Consider the following 20457-nt stretch of genomic DNA (forward strand, 5'->3'; position numbering starts at 1 on the left):
AAGGAGCAATGAGTGGGGAAGGAGGTATCATGAAAGTGAAATAAATTAAGGGCTCTCAGGAGAAGAAGTGATGATCTATGTACAATGCTGAGAGTTCACATGAAATAAGAACACAAAGTTAGCCCCTGTATGGAATTAGATGCAGGTGTCTGGTGACCTTGGCAAAAATTGTTTCTGTGGTGTGTCTCATAGAAAGACCAACTGCAGTGGGTTGAAGAAACAATAAGGACTAAGAAAATAAGTCAAGCAACTAACAACCACTTTGACTGGAAAATATGATATAAGGACTCTTAAAATAATCTCAGCCACATGACCAAATGAATATTACATGTTTCATCTGGAAAGGAGTAGGACTTCTAGAAAAGTCTCTCAAGAGACTGATATGTAGCCAGTATTCACTGACATGATAATATTGGTCAATATAGTATTAAAATAGTTCTATGATGATTGGTACACAGTCACCCAGTAAAATTCTAAGGTCCCCTTCCACCATACCAAGAGACCCAGCCATCTAGCCCTGTTCAGAATTCAACAATTATGTCCCCACAAACAACATCTGGGAGGGGTTGCCAATCAAGGGTTCTGCTCCCTCTGTATAGATAACTGCCAATCTGATTTTTCATAATCTACACATCTTTTAGATAGCACTGCCACTTAGATCCATGATTTCAAATGCCAGTAGCAGTCAGCTGAGTACTGATAATTATATAAAGAGACAAGTCCATTTTAGTGCATGTTAATTTGTGGATATCCATTAAGGGAGACACATAAATCAAATTCTTGACCACACAGGTTCTGTAAGAGTCAGAGTTACTTCTTCTGTCTCTGATTAGGCCCCTGGTCCCCTCAACAAAAGCCCAGGGCTTATTGAAGTCTGTGTTTTCTAGCTTTACTATCAAAGTAAACCTTATTTTGAGGCTATTCTAGGAGCCAGGACAGCAGAAATTCAGTCAGCTGAGATTGTAGCTATCTGCTTTGTATTTTCTGAAAAATAAAAGTGACTTTTAGGCGCCCCAAAGCAAGTATTTCCATTTCTCAAATATCCGTGTGTTTTATTCCCATTTGTCAAGTGGAAGCAGTTTAATCATTACTCTTTGCGCCACTGTGCTGGTTGGATTTCATATCCCATCATCCAAAAGAGAATCAGCTTGTTTGGAGGCTCCTACAGCAGATTCAAAATCAAACACACAGGTCAAATCCATGTGCAAAATCAATTGACCACTCAAAAGAATTGCTGAACTATTGAAGTGATTGGCCTTTGCTGTTCAAAATAAAAGAACAGTTCTGCTGTGACAGAAGACAGACAGATATTTGTTGACACATGAGCTTAACCTTTTCCTAGTTGCAAAGCCTCTAGTTTGCTCTTCCAACCCTGCTCAGGCCACTCTGGAGAGACCTGCAACCTGGGAGGTCCCTGAGGAGCTCTATGTAGAACAGGAAGTCTAATTTCTTTGGTTCTGTGATAGATTATTAAGTCACCTTTTAAGAAAGGTAAAAGAAAGGGTACATGAATGTGAGAATAATATGCATACAGATTTCTAGAAGCCAATAAACAGCTTAATGGTATAAACTGTATGTGCTCCCTCTATACAGTAACAACATTCAATCTGATTTGTTATGCCTGCATGCCACTGTCTCTGCCAAGGCCCTCCATAAGAAGGCCCATGTATGTGCCAAGAGTGCTTTTCTCTTCCTAATTCCTGCAAACTGTCACTCTTCAAAATGCCAGATGGTTTTGAAATTGATAAATAATTGAGTTCGTTGGCATCTACTTCCACCGTCTCTGTGTCGTACTTCCACCTGACCCCTGCATAGCATTGCTTTGGCCAGAGTTCATCCAAGTTGGTCACAAAAACATCTCATTTGCTTTCTAGCCAAGGTAAGCTAAAACTTTTGTTTCTGCCACTATAGTTGGCAGGAGTTCTGGGAGGGCCCTTTCACTGAAGAAAATATACAACCTGCATAGAAAATGTGTTTTGAGGCATTGTTGGCTACACAAAAATTAAAGGAACTGTCTATGGGTTACCCATCAAAACAGAGAAGCAAACAAGAATCCATATACGATAGACAGAAATGCAGCAGGTTGGTAGCCCCCAAAGTGGATGGCTTGCATGGATGTGGTCGACCTAGAAGCTGATGACTATTATAAAGTTATTATTAGGAAGCAGAAATAATTTAATAAATGATTCCACAGACCAAGATCAACAATATTCTTAAGATAAAATATCAGCAAGCCAACAGAATGCAAGTAAAGCTAAAAGCAGAAACGAAACACAAAAATTTACATTTCTAAGAACAAAAATAATGGAATTGTCAGAAATTTTATTTACAAAATGCTAACATAAATTAAAGAATACAATCACAAATGTGCCCATTCAAAAAGATGCCCACTCTCACCAATTCTAGTCAACATAGTATTGGAAGTTGTCAGTCAGGCAAGTAAAAGAAAGAAAAGGCATTCAAGTTAGGAAGGAAGAATACAGTTATCCTTGCAAATGACATTGCAGTTATACTTAGAAAAACTTGTTAGAACTAATAGATAAAATCAGTAAAGTTACAGGATATAAAATCAACATGGAAAATTCAGTTGCATTTTTATATACAAATAATGAACCATTCAAAAAGAAACTAAGAAAACAGTCCCATTTATAATCGCATCAAAAACAATAAAATACTCAGGAATAAATCTAACTGAAGAAATTAAAGACTTGAAGGCTGAAAATTATAAAACAATGTAAAAGGTTGAAAGCTTTTCCTCTAAGACCAGATCAAGACAGGGATGCCCACTCTTCACTCTTACTCAATATAGTACTGAAAGTCAGAGAAATTAGGCAAGTAAGAAAAGTAAAATGCATTCAAATGGAAAAGAAAGAAGTAAAATGGTCTATGTATATAGATGACAATCTTGTATGTAGAAGTCTCTAAAGACTCCACTAAGAAGGATTAGAGCTAGTAAACAAATTTAGTAAATGTATTCATCTTGTCATCTAATTTTTCTTTCTCTGTGAGACTTTAGACATTTTTATTAAGCACTTGCAGAAGTGAGTGAGGACCAAGACATGACTGAAGACAGAGCCTCTGTCCCCTCCATACTCCTTTCAACCACCTTGACAAACAACCAACCATGAAGCATTGGACATCAGCATCCTGTCTCACAAAAGATGGCAACAATAAAAATGAGAAAGCTTGAAGAATCACAACTGGCAGAGGACTTGTAGTCAAGGAGCCATGTGCTCAGGCACTTCACAAACAACACACTTGGCTCCTAAAAAGACAGACATTAGGAACTAAAACACCTAATGGGGGACTCTGAGAGTCACTCTTGCTTAAATATCTTTCTGAATGTGGGAGTGATCAATGCAGAAAATGTCCACAAAGTTGGAAACTGACTAGCTACTTGAGAAGCTTTGCCACAGTCAGACTCAGAACTGATTTTCTTAAAGATGGACACATCATTTTGATTTGCCTGCATTGGGCCCTGTTCCAGAGTCTCAGTGATGGTCTTCATGTCCCAGCTGGTGTCCCCTGGCATGGCCAGCAGCATGCTGATGTAGTCATCCCTGATGTCTGGGTATTTGCCGACCAGAGTCAAGACTTCCAGGTAGCGCAGAGAAGGGCCTATTTGCTTAATAACCTCTGCAATGGTGACAATTGTGTCACCATGCCCATCCGTATCTTCGCCAAATCCAGGAGCTAGCTTCTGGAAGCAGGAGATGCTCAGCCTCCCTGACCCTCCTCTCGGCACCCTGCTTGTGCCCCTTTGGACTCTAGAATGAGACATGCTTCTGCATGAGGGTCCATGGCTATTCCACCACCACTCATGATCATCCTGTTTTTACATGGCCTTTTATTTTTAAATTTATTTTTATTGTATTTTTTCCATTATCATTTGTCCCCCTTATAACCGCCCCCCACAATCACCACACTTTTGTCCATGTCCATGAGTCCTTTTCCTTTTTGCTCAATCCCTCAACCCCCTATTCTCACCACCACCCAGAGATTTCAGCCTGCTCTCTGTCTATGAGTCTGCTTGTATTTTGCTTGTTAATTCAGTACGAACATTATGCGAAGTGAAGTAAACCAGTCAGAGAAAAACAAATACCATATGATTTCACTAAATACCATATGATTTCACTTAAATGGCCTTTCAATTTTGGCAAAAATCATTGAGCTACTCTTCCATGGTGGCACAGATGATGTCTATAGCATTTGAGCTGGAGCCATTTCTGTGGCATCAGCTCATTGAGATGTTGCTCTAGATCCAGGAAGACCCCCTCTGGCGGGTTGCAGCAGCTCTCCGGTGCAATGGTGTCTCCAATCCCATCCATGTGTGGTTGGCTCAGAGACATACCCTCTTCTATTTCATTTCTTAAGTGCTTCCTTTTTAAACAGACTATGGGTTCTGGCAGTGACTGATAATTGCTATTATTATATACACTGGTAGTTTCCCATATATATTTCTTTGTACAACTGAGCTTCATCTTTGTATCTATTTAACTGAAGACACAAACTAGTACCTTTATTTTCAAGTCTCCATGTATGTGTCTGAGCAGCAACTTGAAGAATTCATTCAAACATCTGGAAGATGGTGACAGGGATTGTTGGGTGGCAGTATCCACAGTGGTAGCTCAGCTTGAGGCTCAGTGTTTTTTTTTAATGCAGTCTTTCTTGTATATTTCTGGCCCTTTCTGCAGCCAGGCAATGATATTTGAAGAGTTGACACGTACGTGTGGAACAGCTCAGAGATCATGTCTGGAGAGGGTGAAACCTCCAGGCCATTGAAGTCCACTTCCAGGGCCAGCTCCACCTTCCCCATCATGCCTGTGCTGGGGTAGGTGTTTAAGGCCCAGAAAACAGGCTCACGATCTCATTTGCTTCTAGGTCTCCCAGCTCAAGCTCTTGTATCTACGTACTCAGGGCCTTGTGGTTCATGTTCAGGGGGTTTCTAAAAACCTCATAGAAGGGCAGAAAACATGGAACCGTCAAGTTTTAGGCAAAGATGAGGTCATCCAGGATGTACTTAGTTATGATTTCCAGGTGGCAGACAAACCACCCCTTGTCAGACTCCCCAGTGTCTGCCTGTGTGCCTTCAATTCTCGTATTTCTGTCCAAGATGGCAGACATTTTCTCCTTCCAATTCTTGGACCTCCTGGAAGGAACACACCAGTTTGCTTTTTTTGGTCAGGTGCACACCTGTCAACTTTTTCCCCCTTCCAGTGATCCTGACAACCAAGGCTGGCAAACTGGAGTCATGGGGGATGGTAACCAGTGACCTCTGCAGCACCATCCATAGCTTCTTGGCCTGCTCACCAGAGAGTCCCCCATGCTTCTGAACAGCCATGGATGAGGGTCAAGTTGTGCATATTCCCACTTTCCATGAAGTGCTGCTCATACATTAGCCCATCTTGGGAGCACTCCAGGTCCATTAGCTTTTGGTAGGCTTGCAGAAGAGTCCTTGTTTAATAAGGTCCTGGGTCTCCTCACAGTCTGGGGCACTGAGATATGCTTGAGGTTCTCCACAGTTTTAGCAAGCTGACTGAGCTGCACAAACAAAGCATCCTTCACATACTTGAGGCTCCAGATGGCGCTGATGCTCTGACTCCAGTTTTTGCTGATGACAGTGGATATCTTTGACATCATTCTGTGCATTGTGGGGCATGCTCAGGTCCATGCACACCCCATACAACTAGATAGGGGCCTTCAATCTGGCCTCTCTTCTGTTTTACTGCTCCACTTTGTTCTGCTGTTGCAGACCCTGAAGCATCCCAGCAAACCTTTGGACCACTGTAGCAAGAGCCTCCTGGTTTGTTTTCTTCATGGTTAAAAAGCAGGCAGAATACCCACACCTGTCGTACTAGGGTGACCCCTCCACACTGATACTGTCTGGAAGTGTCTCCCAGTTTTTGAACATGCTAATCACAATTTAAAGTCTTTCTGTTATATCAAGATCACCTGTGGGCTTTCTCCATTTTCTATTTCTTTTCTTTTACTTTTTGTCATTTGAGTCTCTCCACTGTCATTCATAGTAATTATTTGTTTATTTATTTCTTAAAGAAAAAAATGGAGTTAAGACTGTTAACATTACAATATGTCAGAAAGGTTCATCTGGAGGTTAATTCAGGTTACTAGAGAAAAGCATAAATGGAGGCAGAGATAAGACTGACTCCAACCACTTTAGTAAATACTGGACACTGTGTAGAGAAAGTGTGGAAACTCTGAATAATGCTAACTTGCAGCAGAGAGAATTAATTTCTTACTTATAAGAAATCATAGCAGGGATGCATCATCTTGATTCAATCAGAAAATGGGAGGATTCGAGCTGAGTCCGGGCTTCGTGGGAGCTGTTCTATTTCTAATTTCAAGCAGCCCTAAAGCAGGACCTTTCAAGACTCTCACTGAAAGCAAAGGTTGTTTACCTGGGTCTGTTCCCCTTGCCAGGCCTTGGATGCCAATTTTCACCTCCCTCTTGGAGGCTGGCAAAAGCTCTCCTTAGCTTTCTAGCTTCATAGCTGATCCTTTCTTCTTAGCTTCTCAGCCTCTCATGTTGAAAGTATTAGGAATAAACAGTTCCCTCTGGGTAAAAAACAGCATAAAGTCATGCTCACAGTTTTCCAATCCTCTTTCCTTTAAAACTGAGTCCCCTCAATTCCAAGCTGCCTTGATAACCTTCGATTCCAATTTTTTTTCCTCCTAGCCCCATGGGACTGCTGAAAGCTCTTAGCCTTAGCATTCAACTTGATCTCTAGTTTAGTACCACTTACTACAATAATTGGCAAACGCCTTGAGGGAAAAAGAGTGTCGAATGGTGAGCTCACCTCTGTGTTTTTGTTTTCTCTTGGATCTTAGCCTTTCATTTCTTACTATGTTGTTCTATGGTTACTGAACACTGGTATTTTGAAAAGTTTTTATCCAGTTAAAAAATTTTTTTCTTGGCATTATCATTGGTCTGCTACAACAACTCCATCATAGTTCTAAACAAAAATTTAAAAGTATAATATTTTATGTAAAGATTAGAGTTCTCAATTTCTCTGAAATTTTTTTTTAAAAACCTGGCAAGAGTGGGCCCATATTCTCACCTGAAAATGATGGATTTTGGTAAATGTCCTTATGCTTTTAATGGCAGGTATATGCTGTCCAGTGTTTTTTAATTATCTGGATCACTTAAGGATTCCTGAGACCAAAAAAAAAGAGGGTCTAAAATCAAGCTTTGAGTAATGCTGATACCTGATTGTGCTGTATCAAAGCAGAGCTGAAGGTAACTGAGAGTGTACAGTCAGAAAAGCAAAAGGAAGATGAGAGGAGTTTTGTTCCACAGAAGTCAAGGGAAGACGGTGTTTTAGGATGGAGACCAGTGGTGTTGAATCCTGCCGAGAAGTCAGGCCGACACTAAATATTCTACTCCACAGAGTGACTTCAGTACTTGTGACTGGAGAGAGTATTTTTAGCAGAATAATGGGGGTTGCAGTCAGGTTGGGATGGCTTGAGTTGATTCACGATCAGAGATGTGGAAATAAGGTAGTGAGTACTGTAGGCAAATAGTTAAAAAGTCTGCCTGTGACAGAAAGTCACGAGAAAAGTTGGTGTCAGGGCACAGAGCAGGGCTGAGTGATGAATTTGAGGTACTGTCTTCTCAGTGCCTTCGTTGGCCTTTCCCCACTCACTTGCAAGACGAAATGCTGCAAAGATATTTTCTTGAAGACAAGAAGGAGTGAAAGATGACTAGCATTTTCATATTTCCAAAAAAGAAAGTCGCAAGTCTTGTTGGGCTATCTGTAGCTAATCTGAACAGTGAGAGAAAAAGAGTAAAAGAAAGTGGAGAAAGCAGCTGACTTCAGCTGCTCACGAGAGCTGAGGGGTCCCTGCGTTGTCTGAAGTTATCCGGCTGGCAGAGACAGCAGCACAAATTCTGCCTTATTTTTCCCCTTCGAAACAGGAGGAGGGCCAGGGCATTCCCCCAGTTTCGGGGTCTGTTAATTGGCTCCCCAGTAAAATTACAGAGGCCGTCTGCCTGATAATGATTGTAAATGACAGAGACAATCAGGTTTACCTTGTGAGGTCCCCAGGGGACCTGCAGTTAGTTTAATCTGAATTTAGCATCAGCTGTCCAGGGTCCTTTCTTCTCTGCACGCAGGGGCTGGATTCATTCCGCATTCTTTCAAATCCAATTAGTGTTAGGGCCTTTCCCCCTCTCTCTCTTCCGTCTCCAGCAGCCATCATTCCTCTCCCTGCACCCCCTCCATCTCCCTTTCCAGCCCTCCCTAAACACATCTGTCCAGGACGGGCAGTCAGATGGCTTTCGGAGCTTGAGCTCTTTGTTTTCTGGAAGAATCAACTCCTGGCTTTGAGCCGTGAGTTATTATTTCTCCGGGAAACCATGCACCACCACCTTCACTGAACTCCAACCTCCCTCAACTTCTTTACAGTTTGAAGGTACTTAGCCTGAGGACTTTATAGTTAATTAGAGTTGTTCGGAATGGATTGTAGGTCTTAAGTAGAAGTTAGCATGCTGAATAGTTGAATGTTGGAGGAGGTCGTTTTCATTAAAATCAAGCCTCCAGATATTTTAGTTTTCCCAAAGCTACTATATCTGTGTGTACTTATATATGTATGCATATGTGGTATATATTTAAATGTGTAATATGATAGTTATATATTACATATCTTATGTATACCTGAACAATCTGTCTGATAGAGGGCATTTTTGCTATTTCTCAAAATAACAAATGGCTAGCTCTTTTGTGAAGGAGTCTGGATTTGTGTTCTGGTTTTCCATTCCAGACGAGTACACAAGGGAAATAAATAACAAAGGTGATGTGAAATCTCTTTAGACTTATGTTAGTTTACTTTCTTACTACTATTTCTTTAATTTGTTAAATTTAAAAATTATCTCATTCATTTTAAATTAATTTTTAATCTATTTCCACACATATAAGGTTACAAATTCATTCCTTTGTATTGATTTATATGTATAGCTCTTTTTTTATTGTGGTCAAAACATAAAATAAAATGTAACATCTTAACCATTTAAAATATTTTATTTATTTATTTTTAGAGAGAGGGGAAGGGAGGGAAAAAGAGAGGGAGAGAAACATCAGTGTGTGGTTGCCTGTTGTGTGTCCCCCACTGGGGACCTGACCTGCAACCCAGGAATGTGCCCTGACTGGGAATCGAACTGGCTACCCTTTGCTTCCCAGTCTGGTGCTCAGTCCACTGAGCCACACTAGCCAGGGCCCATCTTAACCCTTTTTAAGTGTATGTTATATGTATGATTAACTATAAGAACACTATTATACAACCAATCTCAGATCTCTAAAACTTTTTCATCTTGTAAAACAAACTCTGTATTCATTGAACAAGTCCCTTTTCCATCTCCCCAGGTCTCTGACCATCACCATTCTCCTTGTAGTGCATAGGAGTTTGAGTACCATAGAAAAGTCATATAAGTGCAGTCTTCAGTATCTGTCTTTTGTGCCTGGCTTGTTTCCATTAGCATGGTGATTTTCAACCAGTACACTGCAAGATTTTCTAAAACATGCAATACCCGACTATTTAGTCAGGAGCACTGACCTCTTATCCCTTAGATGGTCAAATAAAAAAATGACAACAGCCGATACAAAAATACCCACTTGGTGTGAGTGAATCAAAATAATATCTATTATTTTGTCAGATCAACAAAAAATATATTTTTGGTATGACACAGAATTTTAGTAATTATGTGTGCCATGTGATGAAAAAGTTGAAAGTCACTTAGTATAACATCCTGAAGTTTCATCCATGTTGTAGCATATAAAAGGATTTCCTTCTTTTTAAAGGCTGAGTAATATTTCATTATATGTATGTATTTTGATTTTGACTTGCATTTCCTTAATGATTGGTGATACTGTCTTATGCTTCTTAGCCATTTGCAAATGTGTCTGTTCAAGTTCTTTATGATTTTCTAATTGGATTGTTTGGGTTTCTTTATGGTTAAGTTCTTTACATATTTTCTCCCACTAAGTAGATTGCCTTTTTATTCTGTTGATTAGTTCCTTCACTGTGAAGTTTTTAAGTTTGATGTAGTCCCACTTACATATTTTTGCTTTTGTGGTCTGTGCTTTTGTGCCATATCCAGAAAATCATTGCCAAATCCAAAGTCATGATGTTTTTTTCCCTACTTCTTTCATAGGAGTTTCATAGTTTCAAGACTTACATTTAAGTCTTTAATCTATTTTTAGTTATTTTTTGTGTATGCTATGAGGTAAAGGGTCCCATTTTATTTTTTGCATGTGTGTATCCATTTTTTCACCACCATTTGTTGAAGAAGAATGCCACAACTTTTAATATACAGTCTTTTCACCATCACTTACATCTAAAAAGTTTGTTAATACCCAATATGAAGTTTTAAATTTCATCTATGCTTGAGTTTATTTCCAAATATGTTGGTAAATTTTCTTTGTTGAGGTCTGGGTATTTGTTATCAATTTTGAATTGCATTGCAATGTGGTTGGTAGAGTAACACTGGCTGATAGAGAATGGCCTTGATGATGAATTCATGGAAAATTATGATGTGTGTGCTGATTTAAAAAATGTCCATTTGCTACTTGTTAGTTATCTCTCTATGTAATCTCTATTAGATCAAACTAGTTAAAACTATGTAGTTGCAAAAATACCACACACTGCCTTGTAAATTGTCTTCTATTGTTGTATTGAGATCTTGTGTAGAGAATACATGAAGAGTTGAGAGATTTATTTAACTCATTTCCTGGGCCAAATGGAAGTGTCTTTGGGACAGCAACTTAACCTCCTGTTCTCTTCTGTCTCCCAGCTCTGGGTTCTGCAGTTAGACTCACAGAGATGGTATGTGCTTTTCAGATCACAATAAGGGCAATCGTTCAGTTAGGGGTGGGGCAGTGATGCTCCCCAAGCAGCTGCATCCCTCCAAGCAACCTCTGTTCAAACGCAGCTCATCCATGCATTGCTGACACCATGGACCTATTTACATTCTGCATACTGTACTGATTAAATCAATTTTTTTGTGCTTTACTTTTTAACAGAATTCAAAGTACTATGAAAAGAGATATAGCATCTTTAAATTATCATAATATTATTTATGTTAAGGCAGTGGCAGGGAATACACATTTCTTCCCTCAGTCTCATCTCCTTTAGTGACAGGTCCTCAAGTTTTGGTTGGTGCATTGCAGTCCAGTTAGCAGAGGACATCACCCAGGATCCTTTGCAGTGGACTTGGTCAGAGGACTCGGTGCTTGTGAGTGAGAGCATCATGTAGTACTTCCTCAATGTGTGTCCTCATGAAGAAAATGTTTTGTGTTCACTCTTCCTCTTCTGCGACTGCCTGAACCATGGCTGAGATGGCTGAAGCACCAGTTACCTGATTAGACGGTGAGTGCGAGTCATACCTTTAGAGATTATGTGGGAAAGAAAGAGAGGGTGGGGGGGAAAAGAACCATGTAGCTCATATTAGTCCATGTAAACACTAACTTTTTATGGATGCTTCTCAGTTTCTGAGAAAAATATGTTAGAATTCCTCCTTATGATTGTGAGTTTCTCAATTTCTTCTTATAATTTTTGTCAGTTTTAGTTTTATATATTTAAGGTTTTGTTATATGCACAAAATTTCAGAACTCTTATGTTGTTTGCTAGCTGAAGATCAGTGTTATGGTTATAAAATGAAATTATTTTCCTCAGTAATGATTTCTGGTCTGAGGTATACTTGATCTGCTAATAGTAGGTCACTACTTTTGGTCTGTATTTTTCTAGAATACCTCTTTTATTTTCTTTTAAATTCATATTTTCTGAATTATTACAGTTTATGATATAAAGAACATATAACTGTTTTTAAATATATTCTGAAATTCTTTATCCTTTAACAAGATTAATCCATCTAAATTTATTTAATGTCTTATATACCTATACTTATTACTACCCTTTACTTTTTTATATGCAATTTCTTTAATTTGCTTTTCTAAAAAAATGTTGGCTTTTTATAAATTGAGTCAACGTTCTTGACTTTTATTTGTCCTCTTGCTACTTAGTTTCTTTCAACTGAATTGGAAGTCATGTATTTTTCCTTTTGTCTTTAGACTTTATTCTTCAGAAAATTTTACATGCTACAGTTATCTCTGCTTTCCTCCTGAACAATGCTATGATCTTACAATAGTTTTACTTAATCACACCTCTTTCATAGTCCCCATTTTTTCTACCTGTTAGTTCCAACTTATTCTTACCCCTTCTAAAATTATTATTATTATAAGTAATATCTATTTATATTTACCTCAACAATTTCCAGTTATTGTTTTATAATTGTGCCTTATATATTTCTCCACCCCTTGGGGTTCATTCTCTTTTCATTGAAGTATACCTTTTCTCGTTTTTTCCATGCAGGTCTCTAAGTGTTCTTAGGCAAAACTGTTTTGAATGGTGATTTAGACAGTATAGTATGCATATTTTTACATCGTCTGTTATTTTCCCCTCAACTTTTAAATGTTATTGGTCCATGATCTCTTTTTTTCTGTTTCTCAGTGGCAACCCCTTTGTTGGAAATCTGCTTTTCTAAGTATGAATTTATCCACATATAGATTAATTTTAATTTTCCTGCTTAGGACTCATTGAACTTCTTGTATCTCAGTATTCTTGTACTTTATCAATTCTAAAAATTTTAAGACTTTTTTGGGAGACATCTTCTTTATTATCTCTCCCATCTCAAAATTGAGTTATTTATACTGGAATTTTTTATTCTTTCCTCCGTGTCTCTTAACAACTCTCTCATATTTATCATGTGTTTATCTTCCCACTTTACATATTAAGTCAATTCTTCAGATTTATTTGTATCTAATTTATTGCTCTAATTCTACATTAATTTTTAAATTTAATTTACATTTTCTATAAGTTTGTATTGTTTTTCAACTCTGCTCACCCTTTTTTCTTTATGACTTCTAATCATACTTTTAAAAATTTTATCATTTTAAATGTATCAGTATTATGATCTTTTCCAGATTGTTTTAATATCCAAAATCTGGGGTCATGCTAACGCTCTTGTCTTGTCTTCTGGCTCACACTTAAGAAGATAATTTCCTCATTTCACTTGTAAGTTTTAATGGGTTTATTGTCAGTTTTTAAAAAGTATTAAAGTCACTGCCCCCTACCCCACCCCATGATGTTCTAGTTGCCCTCAGTGTGGAATTCTGTCCTGCCCAGCATTATTAATTTTCTTTCTACCAGTTACCTCAAGGTACTTATTGGTCCAGAATCAGATTTTTTTTCTATTATGTTTTCAGTTTTAAATTCCTGCTACACAGGATGTAAATTTGGGTACTACAGTTGCACGTGATATGAGCTTGGAGTTTTAATTTCTCATGATAGATGTGTTTTTGTTTTTGTTTTATACCCATATCCCTAAGCAAAGATAAATTTTCTTGTTCTTTTCTTGGACCAGTAGGAGGAGTCTGCTTATTGTCTCTCATACAAATGGGCTGATCCTTCCCAGGTGATGGTTAAATTGGGTCTCGATTTTCATCTACAACTCCTGGCTCCACATGGCACTATAACCTCAGCCAATGACCAACCAGTTCTCTATATGAGTCCTATCTCTCTCACAAACACCGTTTTGAATATGACCTTCTTCTTGCCTTTGGTTGGAAAGTTACATTTCAAATCCAGTTGAATTCACTTAGTTACACTGCTGAAACTATAAGAACCAGAGTGCTCTTTGAAAATATTAATGACAACACAACATTCTATTATTTAAAATTATTAAAGAGTTTCTCATTGCCCTTGGAATAATATATAATCTCTTTCTCATGGTCTATAGAAACTTTCTTAATCAGGTCATACCTATTTTTTCTAATATTATCTCCTATAATTTTTCCTCTGGCTTATTCATTATGTTCTAAGCACATTGACTTGATTTCTTGAACACTTCAAGTTCCCTTTCCTAAAACAGTTTTTCCACAGGATCCTAGGCTATGATGGTTCCTGATAACCACATCCTCTACCATATCAATGTGTTTATTTCTTTGACAGCATTTGACACAATCTGTAATAATCTCATTATTTATGATCCATGAAGAAAGCAATTTTATCTTGGTAATTATTCTATCTTCAGCATCTAGCACTGTGCTTGATATATAGTATGTAGTGAATAAATACATGTATGGTTCAATAATGAAGATGGAAGTAATGTTAAAATCTTCCAGTTCAGCTTCCTGATTTTACAAAATGTAAAAGGAGCTGGTAAAGTGGCTGAGAGAGTTTTAGGAATTTGTCCCAAGTCACAGATGTTTTTAATGAGATACCTAAAACAAGTACTCTGGTCTCCTGCCTCTGCCGATCCATGTTCTTTCTGGTGACCCCTCCACTGGTTGGTTATAGAAGAGCTATATTAGCAATTTGGGAAGACCATGGATACACTATAGAATAATCCATGGCCTCCCTCACACTTCAATAATGAATTTTGTGGAATATATGTATATACTAATATTTCTGGGCAAGAAGGCTATAGCTTTTATACATTTTTAAAAAGGCTCAAAGGATTAAAAAAACCCTTAAAAACGACTGGCCCACATATTGTTTACAAAGTATAAGTTGCTTGCATGTTTTTTTCTTGTCTTCATTATGAGTTCTTCCATTAATAAGAATTGAACAATCATTATGAGTGAAGTATCTGCTGTATTGCCAAAAGATCTAGTGTTATGCCTTGTATTAAAATGTGGCCATTTGTACATAAATGGTTTGATTCTAAAGCTATAGCCTCACTTGGCACATAATCTAGGGGTACTTACCAATTTTATTGATCCATATTGGCAGTATGAGAGCTAACCCATTGGCTATGGTTGCATGTACCTCAATGTTTTTTTAGGCATATTCTGGTACCCAGTTTAATAAAATAGTGAAGAATATAGAATTTTTCATCCTAATTTCTCTGCTCTGTTGGAAATAAGATCATTTTGTGGGATAAGGTTTCAATGTGGAGAACTGAGGCTGAGATGCTAAACAGATTGGTCAATACATATACAGAGGTGGTATATTTTTGAATATACACAGGGCTCCTCCATACTTTCTCAGAAATATTCTGTTTATGCTAAACCTGCTATGTATATAAAATGGCCCAGGGAGTGGAAAGAATGATAGCTTTGCAGAGATGTTGGTAGCATGTCTTCCCAGGCCATGCACCATTCTTCCCTCCTTCCCTGAACCTTCCCTCTTCCTTCTGTTCAGAGGCACCTGTTTCTCAGCCACAAACAGTGGGACAGAGTGGCCGAAGCTGAGCCCACTACATACTTCCTCTTAGAAATTAGGACTTGAGATTCAAAGACAGGCCCATTAAATCTTTTATGCACCTCTAACTCTACCTACAAATTTGGAATTGCAGGAATTTTACCGTTTATATGTAAAGAGAGAAAGATGAAGAGAGGCAAACTTTAAAAAATTATTTCCTTGGTCTCTGACAACTTTCTTTACATTTATGCTTTTTTCCACATAGATTAATCTGATTTCATTACAACCTAGGCTAAACTAATACAAAATTGTATTTCCTGTGGATGAATTTTTTTGTGTGTTTTTTAGTTTTATTTTGTGTGCTTGGAGTTAAAATGTGTATAAGCGCTGGAGTAAAATAAGCCAGGTTTACATGCTGGTTTGATCATTAGTTAAGTGCAATAATTTATAGACACATCTCTGCTAAATACTTGTTGTTTATATGAAATTCAAATTTAACTGGATATTCTTCATCTTGCAACTCTATTTGTGCCATAGTTTTTTCCTTTGTAAAATAGGGCAGTAATACCAAATCAGCAATGATGTTGTTAAAAATGACAAGGACACTACAAACATTATATAAAACAATTTGTGAGAAATATGGTTTTTCTTTTCATTTCCCTTCTCCTCTGTGGTGTCTACAACAAAAAAAGCCATTGCTTCTGAAGCTCATCATTATAAGATTGCCAGTTGGGAATAAATACTTCCTGGGTGTGCTGAGCTTTTGTCTCCCATGTTAACTAAGTAATATCTAGATGAAATGACTTAATTAAAGATGAGATTTATAGAGCAGTGGACTGGTTCCTTGTGGAATATGGGGAAAGGTTTTATACCTTTTCTGTTTTATGTCTTTATTCTTGAACTAGAGAATTTAGAAGGTTATTTATTTCAATACACTTGACCTCACCCAGGCACCCCATCCCAAGATACTTTTCATATTTATTCTTGTACTTGGCAAATATTTAGGTCTTAGTTTCACACAAATTTGTTTCCAGTTCAAACTGCATGTCCCCATCTGGTCTTTCTCGCTTTCTACAGAGAGAGATGACGGAAATAAAACCATGAGAAGAAAAGAGGAAATAAGATACTAGCTTACTGCTTGCCTGTTTGAGGAGGAAGAATGTGAGATTCTTATTTGGCAGCCCTTCATTTCTTGTCTCCTGTGTCCAAGTCTTTCTCATTTTATTTTGATCACTTACATTCTCTGACTGGAGGAACCCAGAACTGCTAGAGGACTCCTTGAACACAGCTCAAACTAACATGTTTTCTTCTCATGGGACACAGAGCAATGAACTTGCCTTACAAGGCATTTTTAATATCACATCTTTATTTATCACACCAAATCCAGTGGGATTGGAACAGCATTTTGCTTCTTCCCAAACAGTGTGGGCTTGCTGATCAACCACTCAGCAATGGGCATGAAAATGGCATGCTTCCATTTTTATTTTCCTTGTTCAAAACCACCATCTCTGGAGATGCCTTGTAAGTAGCAAGCTGGGAGCTTGTGGAGAATATCAGCAGGCCTAGTTTGAATATACAGTGGGCTCCTTCATGTTTTCATTTTCTTTCACGGTTTTACCTGGATGTGTCTGGGGAGATAGTTTACCAGTCTGAGTCAAAAACAGCTCGCTTAGAATCGCTAACAGGGATAATTTTGGGATCCAAAAAATGGATTGATGTATTCAATGGCTATGTTGTCATCGGGCCAAGTGGGTCAGCTGTGGGAGGATTATTTTTTTCTTCAGATGCCTCTGGGGTCCCTGATGCCTGTGGTGCTAAATTTATAAATTCAAAAGAACCTTGATAAGAATTATCCTTTTTGTTACACGGCATGTTGGAAGGGATGGCACAATACACAAGATCTGAGGGCAGCAGCTTAAACTCATTGGGTGGCCGGGTGATCACAAACCTGTAAGAAAAAGCAAAGATGAGTCTGAGCCTCTGCAGCCGGGACAGTGTGGCTACGGGCAGTGGCCGAAATAAGGCAGCCATGTTGCTGGGCCAAAAGAGGAGATGTATCTGCTTCACTTTGCTTTCTTGGTCATTTTGTGAATAGTCCCTGTCTCTGGCACAGTGCAGCAGGAGAGGTCCCAGCCCGGACACTGGGAAACTAGCATTTACTCTTGCCACTGCCACTGACCATCCTCATGTGTGGAATCTCTCTTCTCTGGGCCTTACTTTTCTCTTTATTTTAATGGGAGAGGGATGGGGCTGTGGTTTGGACTGATAGGTCTCTAGAGACCTTTCTGACTGCAGGCTTCTTTGATTTCAACATCTACTACACTGATGAATTCATTTGGCACAATACTGTGAGCATGTATCCAAGCTTTATCAAGAGTGGAGGATGACATGCACTCCAGATATTTCTGTCCTGGCCTAGGCCCGCCGTTAGGCTAATGCCACCACCTTTCACAGAGAATGTCGTTTGGTCAATGAGGAAAGGAAACAAAAATTAAAGTTGTATTTGAAACCTTGACTGGTAAGTAAATACTGACTGTTGATGAATCTTGAAAAAAACACGGAGTGTGGGCCTGCATGGAAAAAATGGAGAGAGGCAGGGTGCCTTACACTGTATCAGGCACACAGCAAAGACTCAGTAAATGTGAGTCACATTAATTAATGCACCCGTGTTCCTGTTGGAACACTGAGACAGGCTCACCATTCATGCTTTTGATCCTGCATCTCTCCATTGCTGCCCCAAACGACTGGTCGTCTCTCCTGTCCTAAATGCCAATCTCAATGCGAGTTGGCCTTCTTTTACTGATTAACCTTCCCACTTTTATCTTTCCCGTGGAGTCCCCTGTAACCACTATAATGGCCTATACAAGGCCTTCTATAATCACACACTCCCTTTAAAACAGAAAACTCATTTGCTTCCCTGAGGCCCGCTCAAGTATGGCTGCACATTCTCCCAATTACCATGTTCCATGAGTTTTGCAGAGGTGTCGGGGAGGAGTTCAGGTAGAGACAGACAGAGACAGAGAGACATCAGCATCATTCACTCCTCCCAACCACCTTTGCGCTTAGTGCTCTCCAGCCCTACCGCCCTCCCTCCTGACTCAGTGGTGTACTGTAGCTCTCCATGTTTATGTAGACCACTGGCACCTGGGACACCTTTTTTTTAAAGCTCTGTTGCCCCATCATCTTCTGTACCTACAGTGTTAAGGATGCTCACAGTTCAACATCCAGACACATTTCTTTGATGTCCACTACCCAGGGATCATTATCTCCAAAGTACACTTTCCTGATCATATACCAGATACCCTAGTTTCCTGACATGTATCACCTCTAAAATCTTATGCTTCAACATATCCCAGTCAGACCCCAGACTCCTATCATTCTTTCTCTCTCAGTCCCATACTCTTGATTACAGTGACTCGATTGTAATCAGGACTTGATTGTAATCAGTGACTTGATTACAGTCAACTTCATCAGGACCTCCAATCCTGTGTCCTTTCACGTTACAGTCTAGCATGGCTCCTACAGATCTGTGGTAAAGCTCTTCTCCATTCCTCTAGCCTAAACTCTTACTTCTTTCTCAACTCCCTGGAATACTTCCTTCATCTTTCCTCTCAGCAAGGACTATGCCTGTACTTCATTGGGAATCCTGGTGTTACATAAAGGTTCCCTCAAGCACACACCTCACTGATAGCTATATTTGCCTTGTCCTCCATTCTTTCCCTTCTTTTCTTCTATGAGCAGAGAGATTATCTTTCTTTCTATTCAAGACTACTCCATGTTGAGTAATCTGGCTTCTTCCTCCTTCCTCCAGGACCAGGTTCTACCAATCTAGTTACACTTTATTATTTTTAGCGTCTCCTCCTGTCCTGAATCCTGTTCCCTCTGACTGCGCAGACCTTTGATCCGACCTGCATTTACTGTACTTCTTCCCTCCTCCTGCTCCCTACCTGCATTTCCTGAATCTTCCCCACTGCTCTCAGACTGATGCTTCTTTAAACCTCAATTTGCATTAACTCCCATAATTTCTAAGTACAAAGCACAGTGGCTAGAAAATAGGCACTCAGTAAATATTTATCCAGGGAATCCAGCATAAAATAGGTAAATCTCTCCAAGGCGAACAGTGCCATTTAGCTTTAAAAAGTTACACAGACAGGGATGGGCTAAGTTAAAAAAGAGAAAAGAAAAAGAAAAAACTAGATTCGAAATCTGAGTCTGCATTTCAGTTTTCACTGGGGACAGAGACACCATTCTTACATGGCTTACACTGGATCCCAATTACCAGGGTTTATTCAGGTCATCAGATGCATTCTTCCTCATTCTTACATTATAATGTACTTCCTTGTGCCCTTCCTTGCGACTGCGGACCTGAGTTCTGAACCTCTCTTTCACAGACAATAAAGCAGCTTTGGCATTTATGCTCGGATGGGTGGCTAGCACTTTCCAAACTAGCGTACTCCCCTTTTGTGCTCCGGGTTGCGCTTCTCGATGTCTATCATGCGGTATAAGCCAAAGCAGAGGATTCCAAAATTATCCAACAAGCCACAGAAAACTTGCCCAAAGGTCTTTTTTGGCTGCGGAGAGAAGAGAAAAGCATATATCCGTTGGTACTTTAACCAGGAAATAACAAGCACTTACTGGCCTGCCATTTGCTTTTACTTGTGATAAAAGTTTGGAAGACCTTAAAATTATTTCCTATTATCTTTATAGTGGCAGCATCAAGTGGCTTGTAAGTGAGGCTTATGATTGGTTTTGAGCGTCTAGTCCCAGTGATTGTTTTTATCACTCTGGTCTTTTACGGGCTTCTATTGGGTGTGGCAGTTCGGGTCATTATGCTGTGTTTTGGGGGACTGCTGCTCTGGTGACCATTAAGAAGCAACAATGAACAGGTGGGAACATCCCACCTTCAGGGTATATAAATAGTTGGGATGCTAAGTGACCTCTGGAGACTGATCTTCTTAGCCCACTCTGCAGAAGATTATGGCCCCAAGCGCTCCTCTTGACATTGATACCTGGTTGTGGCCAACAGACGTTTTAAAAGCGAAAGGTTCAGGAATAGCAACTCATGGGTTCAGTTCTATGGGTGACTCCTCAGTGTAAAGAATGATGTGAGAGGACAAGACCTAACTGGTGAAAGAAAGGAGAAGTGTGCTGACAGTGGACAGTGCTGTCCACTGTCACTCTGATACCAGCAGGGAATTGCAGGTGCCTGTTGTCCTGGCATGTAATCACTAACAAGTTGACAAT

At 39.2% G+C, this 20457-nt stretch overlaps 1 protein-coding gene and 1 pseudogene across 1 annotated transcript in view; both read right to left on the bottom strand.

Moving 5' to 3' along the window:
- Positions 1-4640: 4640 nt before the first annotated feature.
- LOC119065020 (exocyst complex component 3-like) lies at positions 4641-5830 on the bottom strand (annotated as a pseudogene).
- An 11111-nt stretch (positions 5831-16941) lies between these two features.
- Positions 16942-20457, bottom strand: part of KCNU1 (potassium calcium-activated channel subfamily U member 1) — a 125148-nt gene continuing 121632 nt past the window's right edge. The window contains 2 exon segments of the mRNA XM_053660081.1: positions 16942-17161; positions 19660-19784. Coding sequence (XP_053516056.1) covers positions 16942-17161; positions 19660-19784 — 345 coding nt within the window.

This window comes from Artibeus jamaicensis, unplaced genomic scaffold (genome assembly GCF_021234435.1).
Source record: "Artibeus jamaicensis isolate MK-2021 breed Jamaican fruit bat unplaced genomic scaffold, CSHL_Jam_final scaffold_833, whole genome shotgun sequence".
Taxonomy (NCBI): Eukaryota; Metazoa; Chordata; class Mammalia; order Chiroptera; family Phyllostomidae; genus Artibeus; species Artibeus jamaicensis.